Genomic DNA, 9,064 nt, shown 5'->3' on the forward strand with positions numbered 1-9,064 from the left:
TTTTTAAATCTTATTAAATTGATAAAAAAAATTAATAATAACAAAATTTATTATTTAATTAAAATAATAATTATTTTTAAATTATTTAAATTTTTAATAAATTTACCTAACGAATTGTAGATTTATTAATAAATTATTTTTCTCTTAATTTACTAACAAATTTAAAATTAATAAGAAAACTCCATTAATACATCTATTAGTATTATGATAAAATAATAAAAAAATTAAAATTTTTTTATTAGTAATTTTTATTTATGTCAATGAATGTAAAAATAATTTATGTGCCGGTACCAAATGAACGAGACACATTTCTTCTATTTAAATTTTAAAATTTTATACAATTATAATAAAGTTTATAATTTAAAGAAAAATTTACCTTTTAAATATTTAAATTAAATCACAAAGGTGAAAAGGTTTAGATTTTTATACCAAGTCGCCAAAAATATATTAGTGTACAATTAATTGAATTGATATAATTTAAGCTAGATTTATTAAAAAAAATTAAAACAAAATTGTTAAATCATTAAAATTTAGGATTTCATTTAGCATTATTGAGTTATTTTTATATAATTAATTATTTTTTTAATACTAATTGATATAATAAAAATAAAAAATTACCTAAATTTAAACTGAAATTAGTGAGAGAATTAAACTGATTTAAACTTTTAATTAAAGCGAATTATATTGAAAAGGAAAAGGAAATCTGAAATAGAAAATTCCAAAATGGAAAAGTGAAAAGCTTGAAAACTGGTCAGTTAGATCAGAGGGAAATGACTTAATCAGAAGCAATGCATGGAGCTACAGGGCAACACCTATCCCAAATGAAACGTTTTAATTTTAACACACGGCTTCTCCTACCAAACCCTTTTTGTCTTTACTTTATCAATTCAACCACCTCCTTCTTCTTCTTCTTCATCTCCTTCTTCTTCTGCTGTTTCTTCCTCTTCTTCTTCTTTTTCTTCTGTATTTCTAGTCAAAAACTGCTGCAAAATCATTGCTTCTTTGAATTTCCTAATAACCCAAGAAGAAATGCACCCAGAGAAAACAGAAAAGAGAAAGTTCTACTTCTTGTCTATGATCTATACATCTCTCTTGAAAATAAGCAAAAGGAATTTCATCAAAAGAAGACATATATTTTAATAATTAAGAGAGAGACATTTATAGATACTAAATAAGCTATAATAATTTTTCTTCTACTATTCTTGTCGTGGACGAGCCAACCACAGTGAACTCAGAGCTCGGAGACGATGGAAATACTCAGCGATCGCCAAAAAACACTTTGCTGCTTGCCGGATTGTCAATATCTGATGCAGTCGGTGAAGAGTTTGGTGCCTCAGATTATCTGCCTGTAAGTATTCAAAAATAAATTTTTATTTATTTTGATTTTGATTTTGTTGTATGTATTAATTAATTTAGACTTAATTAATTGACTTTAAGAGCAACATTAAGAATAATTAGGTTGAATTATTCAATATTTAAGATTAAAATGGCTAAATCTACCATGACTTTATGATGCATGAGGGTCTTAATTGTCAAATGGGATCAAATCAAAGAAGATACATGAAATTTGAAAAGGAAATTTAGGGTTCTTTTCTTTCAAGCAAATAGTTAATTTGTGGGTATTGGTCTCTAAATATCTACAAGTTTGATAGTTGATTGGAAGAAAAACTTTAAAAAGTAATATTAGAAAATTCAATTAATTAATTAAGAATATCTAATGGGTCAATTTCAATCAATCTATTCTCTATTTCTAGGTTTTTATAATCCTATTAGATTTTTTTATTTGGAATAAAAATTTTTAATTTTTTAAAAATATATATATAAATAATTTTCTTCATAAAATAAAAAAAAGTCAACTAGTCTAAAGTGAACCTGGACAAGTAATCCACTAGCTTCCACAGGTGATTATTGTGATGATAGGATGATTACCATGACTTTCCTTCCACGTCACAATTAATTTCTTTGATTAATCATTACATTAAATTCTAAAATTAAAGGCTTAGTTGGATTGACTAATACTTTATGGTCTTATTTTTAATAATATATTTTTTATAAAAATAATTTATTTTTAATTAAAATAAACTCTTATATTTTCCTTTCTATTAACTCAAAACTCGTAATTTTCAAAGGAACTGAGTCTGGCATTTTTCCAACTGTTGGCCCCACTTTACCCTATCCTTCAAACTATAGTCTAGAAATTAATGTCTTATTTTATTTTAATTTTTTTTAAATCTTTTATTTATATTGGATCCAACAAGGATTTCCGCTCTAGGTTTTAAATTGAGTTATGGAGGGTGAGTTAACTCGAATGCAGTCAAGATGTGAATGATTGGTGGGTTAGGGTTTGGGTATTAATTCAACAGTCAAAAAGGGTGTTATTAGAAAATGGGTTGCGTTTGTCGTTTTTAAGTTAAACGGTTACGACTATGACATCATAAAAACATGGGGCTTATCAGATATTCTTAGATGTTGATTTATGCTTTTATTTGTGGGTACCACTTATTGTCTTAACATCTATTATGTCCTAACCTATCCATAGCTAGAAGAATTTAGTATTAATTACATATACGGAATAGTATAAATAAAATTTAATAAATAGGTCACAAAAATTATAACTATATCTATTATGGAAAACTCCTTTTATCTTTAATTGAATGAGAAATTATTGGCTATTTTATATTTTCTATTATATTGAGATAATATACTAAATTAATAAAATTTTAATAAAATAACTAAAAAATATATAATTATCAACTAAATCCATACCACCCATAAATAGTTTTATTTGTATTGAAATTAAAATTTAATTTATTAAGTTTTAAATAAATGGATAAAATATTCAAAAATTAAATTATTTAAATTTAAACTCAATTAATATTAAGAAATTAAAAATTAATTTAAATTATTTGAACTCGTTTCAAACCCAATTATTATTATCAAATAAAATCTGAATCCATTTAGTTTTATATATTTTAATTAATAATTTATATAAAAATATTTTTTATTAATAATTTTATTTAAAAAATTCAATATTTTCAAAAAATATTAAAATTTTATTTTTTAAAAAATATTAAAAAATTATAAATATTATTATAAAATATATATATTTTTATATTAAATTAATTTTTTATATAAACCGGTCATAGTGGATATTTTATAAATAAAATAGAAACCACAATAATATATATTATTTTTTAAATTCAAATCCATCCTAAAATCGATTATAATTATTTAAATTTGTTCTATTAAAATTCAATCGAATCGTGTATCTAAAAATATTTGACTTATTATCGATCCTAATAATAAAAAATATTTAATAATTTACCTTAAATTGCATATTTTAATATATATATATATATAATAGGAGATATAGCATAAGCAATAAGACAAAGTATCTACGTATATTAGGCTAATTCAAAAATATTATATATATATTAAAATGATAACAAATTTCATCTATTAAGTATATTGGTGTCTTTCAATTGAAGGTATAATGCAGAGTTAGTTTGGCCGAATGGCAAGTGGGTGTGCATAACCCAACAATTCTCTGAGTAGAAGATATATATGTCAAACAGGAAATGCATGCAACTAGGCAACCACCACATGATGAGAATGAAACATGGGGTAGTTGATCTGATTTGGAGCAGGTTTTCCATACCCAAAACAAGATCAAATTCTCGTTCCTGATGGGACCACTCTTATAATTTTTTTTAAAAAAATAACACATCGCAATCACTAAATCTAAATTTAAAATAATAAAAACTTGACCAGATTCCTTAATGACCACTGTAAAGAGAGAAATGGTATATATCGTACCTGTCTAACAAAACCTTCAAGTGTAGATAGCTTGTTTATGGCCACAGCCATTTGGCCCATGTAGTTGGTCATATTGGGTGGGCAACTCAATGAATCAGAAGCTATAGTATCTGATAGAGACTGATTTAGAGCTTCAAGCCCTTGTGACAGAGCTTCTTCTGCTTCCTGCGTCGATTGCTGTAATCCATATATCCCTAAGATTTGCTGCTCCGTTAACGGCTCGATTTGGTTTAATATTATCTGTAAATAATTACAAAAAAAACCCATAAACTCTTTATTAGTTTTCTTTCTCTTTTCATCCTTCCAGAGCTAAAATCCATAGTGTATTATTTGCTAGAAACCAAAAGAGGAGATGAAAATAAAAACAAAAGCTAGCTTCGTAAGTATCAATGAGAAACCGTGCAATGCTTAACCACCATTTTTTTTCTTTGGCAACATAACTATAAGTTCTATTAGAAGGACATGAACTTTATTGGATTGAGACCTAACTCTAGACTTTAGTAGAAAGCTTCACGGTATCTTTCGTCATTCATTGATATTGATCATCTTTTTGTGTGTTTTCTTGCTGCCCATCTATTCTCTTTTCCAATGCTTCCGACAACTTGCATCATGCAATAATAACGTCCCATGTATGAATATATATATATAGATATATTTCATGCACCATTTCCTAATCATAATAATACTACTCTTTGAAAAGAAAATTCATAACACCATCAATGGCTTATGTTACACTTCATTAATATGCATTATGAGATTAGACATTCATCTAAACTCTTGTTTTGACATATTCAAATTAAATTTATATTGCCTAAATTCAGTCATCATGATCAAATATATGATACATACGAAGAGATCCACTCTAAAATAAGTGTGAGCCATGTATTTTATACTTTGGAGTATGTGATAATATTTAAAAAAATTGCTTATATACATCAAGTTTATATGTATTTAGATAATAGGATATTATTAATTTACATTTGAATGTAATATCTATCACTGTAATAAATATTAAAATTAGCCGTAAAAAAATATTATAGCAACTTTAATTTTAAAGTTATAAAAACCAAATAAAACAACAATATGATGATTTTTTATGTATAAATTCTTTTATTTGATCCATTATTCATATGTTTCTTTTATTCATATATTTTTTTGTATTGATTTTGTGATATTCTTATTTTAGTCGATTTTTACTGTTAGTGATACGTAGAAGAATATAAAATAATAAAAATATAAATGTTAATAAAAAATATTTTAGTAATGGTATTTGTTGTTGGCCATGATTTTTTTTTTTAATAATAAAAATAATTTTATAATAAAATATCTATAAGTATTATTTCGTAACAGTACAATCTAATAATTATATATTTTTGTAATAAATTTTTAATAATAAATTTTATATTTTTTATAGTAAAAAGTTTTAATACTAATTTTAGTATTTTTTAGAATGAAATTTATTATTTATTTACTTGGAAAATTGTATATATATTCGAGTGGATGTAAAAATTTGTGAACATTTATACATGTCCTTCACTACAAAAATTCAACGTCATATGATGCTTGTAATGAGAGCACATGTTTCTTCGAATTCACATATTTGAAAATGAATAGGGTGAGGTTTTGAGTACCTTGATGAGCTCGGATGGCCGGAAACCTCCTATCCACATGAAGCAACGTTCAGCCGGAGTCTTCCACATGCCAGAAACAAGATGGAAGACATCGACTTTAGCAACCATGCCTTTGAGATTCATCACCACATCATAGTGAGCTAGGCAGTTGTCCACGAACAGCCTAAGCTCGTTTTCGGGCAGATGTTCCTGCACTGCTGCTCGAAGCTCACATGTCAGACGGTGGTGCTCCTCCAGCCATCTGGTATACTCCATGTCGAACACTGCAGCATCTACTCATCAGAAAATGAAAATCGAGAGGTTAATGGCTCGTTTTGGAAACAAAAACAAGAGATAATATATATACCTGCACTGATATTGCCTGCAGGAAGGCCTTGATCTCCACCTAGAAGACCTCCACCGCCAAAGAAAATACCCTAACAACATAAAATTTATGTCTTAATTAACAAAGGGATCTTACAAGCTATCAAGCTAACATTATAAAAAAATCAGAAGCATACTTGAGCTCTGGCTCGTTGTAGCTCTTGTTCCAGTTGGGTTAATCTAATTCTACTTGACTCTAGCTGCTGAACGTAAGCCTATATAATCATGAAAGAAGAAAAAGAAGCAGAACTCATGATTTTATGGGTTGAAATCATATAAAAAATTTACAATAATTAAGAATAATAATTACGAGCAGGAATAATATTGATTGGACCGACCTTTTTTCTTAGCCTGCTTTTTCTCGCTGCTTCTCTATTCTGAGCAAGTCTCCTCAATGTCTGCATTGAAATGATCAAGACAAGAAATTTAACGTTGGAACAAATGCTGAGAATGATAGAAATGGACATAAATGTAATAAAAACTTAACCAAAATAACAAGTCACCTTAGGGTCTGGAGTCTTGGGACCTTCCTGCTCTGAACTTGAAGTTGTTGGACCTTTACGGTTGCCTTCGCGCTACCATGAAAAGAATCAAGATTTTATAATACAAATTGCAAACAAAGAATCTCAGTTTCGTCCATTAAATATTACATAGTGTTTTTACAATATTTTAAGCAGTATACGAACTCCTAATCCAGCTACCTTGATAGCTTTAGCTGGTTCAGGCCCAGATGCAGAAGCAGCATTTCTTGCGTTGGCCAACTCCATGGACGGCTCTGATGGTCTCTTTGAACCACTAGTTGCTGAAGAAACTAATCCTGGAGTATTAGTCTACCAAATCCAAACAAACCCATTAGAGATTATTATTATTATTATAAGATTAGGTATCAAAAAACACTTACAAGAAAACAACCATATATATATATATATAATTAAGCTATTAACGGTTTGGTTAGATTATACCTTTGCTGATGTTGGTTCTACGTGCATAGGCTGAGAAGGGAAAATGTTAAGAGTTGGAGGCCTCATTCCACCACTCTCTGTGCACACATAATTTCTCAAAATCATTATTTATAGATAAACTGTAGAGAGTCACAAGGAGAGAGAGAAGCCATTAAAGGATGAGGACCCAAGAGAAAGGAAGGGAAGACAAGGCAAGAGAGGTATGAGCCATGAACTCGTCATGCGATTGTAGCTATAGGCCATAAAAACAGAAAAAGCAAGAAGCAAAGTGGAAAAGGTGAAGAAAATCCATACCCTATTCGTACCCTTAACAGTACATGTAGAAATTAGCGAGGAAATTCATGATAATATGCGTAGGTTTGTTAAATGTCATGGTCGAAGCTCCAAACAACAAGAACCCATTAATAAATTTGAAAGGAAAGAAGATAAATATTGCAAATTTGTTCTTGGAAGTTTGAATTTCTTATAAAATAAAAAAAGAAGAGAAGAAGGAAAAAAAAAAAAAAAGAGGAAATCTTTTTCACTATCTTTTCCTTGCAGGTGCAAGGATCTGGTCAAAGAAAAAGTACCGGCAGATTTAATCTGTTGAACATGCTTTTCCTGTGACCCAAACAACCCTTTTCAAAGAGAATCTCCCAACCGAAACACAAAAGCAAGAAAGAAAGAAGAAGAAAGGAAACGAAAAATGAAATCTAGAGAGAGATAGAGAGAGAGAGTTTTCACGTCTTTGGTCTTGAACAGTGGAAGGGTCTTGTCCATCAAGATATAGAAAAAGAGCTTGATCCAATTCTCCCAAGTCATAAGCTCCAGCATCTTTGCTTCTGCTGACACCAAAAGTGCATAAACAACAACAATAATAATAATAATATTCAGACTCGTAAATGATGATGACGATGATACTAGACAAGAAGAAGAAGAGAATTTAAATGGGTTTTTGAAGAAGAGAAATTACATGAAGTTCCCAGGGATTGTGGATGATGATGATGATTGCATCATTCCATAAGGAATCTGCTGATGATGTGGATGATGCTCTTGTATCTGATGCTGTTGTTGATGCTGCTGCTGATGATGTTGATTTTGTTGTTGTTGTTGTTGCTGATGTTCAAGTCGAGTAGAGTGGTTGATGACTTTATTAGTAGCCATGAAAGAGCTGTGTAAAAGCTTTGCTTCAAGCCAATTGCTCTTCTTCTTCTTCTTCTTCTTCTTCTTCAACAACTCCCCTTCCAATCACCCTTGAAAATCCCATTAATGGCATAACCGCCTTGTTATTGATCCTTTAAAGATCATCTCTCTTACTTGCAGACAGAGAGAGAGAGAAAGAGAAAGAAAAAGGAGGAATGATGGAGGAGAAAAAGGAGGAAAGAATTGAATGCAAAGAAATAAAAAAGACAAAATTTTTGTTCTTTATTATTTATTTAATTTTATTTTTCTCTCTATAAAATAAAAAATTAGACTGACTTTGAGAGCACCAAAAATATTCAGATAAAGCGGTCTTAAGATGTCTTGTTCAATTTTTGCTCTCTTTTCTCTTGGGGAAGAGAAATACCACCAACACCCTCCTGGGCTCGGACAAAACCACTATTGGTTTTTATTTTTCTACTGTCTGAATTTCTTTGGTGATGAAATTACCATAATACCCTCTGCTGTTTTAAGGGTTCCGCTGTTTGACATTTCCATGCAAACTTACACGTAGACACTGAGGCGGCTGTTTTCTATTCCTGTTAGCCTTTTGGCAATTTCTTCCTTCTAATTTACTGAGGGAAAAAAATATAATTTTTTTTTTTATCTTTTTCCCACACAGATCTTCTGCTCTTATAACTAAAACCTGAAAATTTTTATTTATTTATTTATTTTTATCATTTTTAATTAGTTGTAAGAATATGATAAGACGTAAATTATTTTATTAGAATTATTGTGTTTTCAAAATTACTAGAGATAAAACTTACTAATTGCTATATTAATTTTTTATTTCATTGGTTTCAAAAAAGTAAATTTGAAATGAAAATAATTTAATATTAGTAAATTAAATTACCCTAAAATAGTTAACCCAAATTTTTTATCCAAAGTTAATTTAAATTTCATATTAGCTATTATATACGATTTTTATATTTTTTATGTTAAATTTATAATATTCTCATCGCATCAGAATTCAATTTAATTGCTAATTAGGACCGGATCACTTCATCTCACTTGTAGCCCTTTCCTTATAAGTCCACTCACTCTGTATAATTTATCTGATTCATAATAGCTCTGATACCAATTAAAACAGACCGATCTAAACTGGCTCAAATA

General features: G+C 28.8%; 1 protein-coding gene across 1 annotated transcript; it reads right to left on the minus strand.

Annotated features, from left to right (window-relative positions):
• Window positions 1-724: 724 nt before the first annotated feature.
• LOC110622491 (bZIP transcription factor TGA10) lies at window positions 725-8,129 on the minus strand. The gene is given in 12 exon segments (XM_021766999.2): window positions 725-1,346; window positions 3,817-4,056; window positions 5,448-5,719; window positions 5,794-5,863; window positions 5,948-6,025; window positions 6,149-6,208; window positions 6,314-6,385; window positions 6,512-6,640; window positions 6,773-6,849; window positions 7,496-7,593; window positions 7,725-7,942; window positions 7,944-8,129. Coding segments are annotated over 12 exon segments (1,548 nt in total). The 5' UTR covers window positions 8,028-8,129; the 3' UTR covers window positions 725-1,196.
• Between the last annotated feature and the right edge of the window lie 935 nt (window positions 8,130-9,064).

The sequence above is a fragment of the Manihot esculenta genome, chromosome 9 (assembly GCF_001659605.2).
Source record: "Manihot esculenta cultivar AM560-2 chromosome 9, M.esculenta_v8, whole genome shotgun sequence".
Lineage (NCBI taxonomy): Eukaryota > Viridiplantae > Streptophyta > Magnoliopsida > Malpighiales > Euphorbiaceae > Manihot > Manihot esculenta.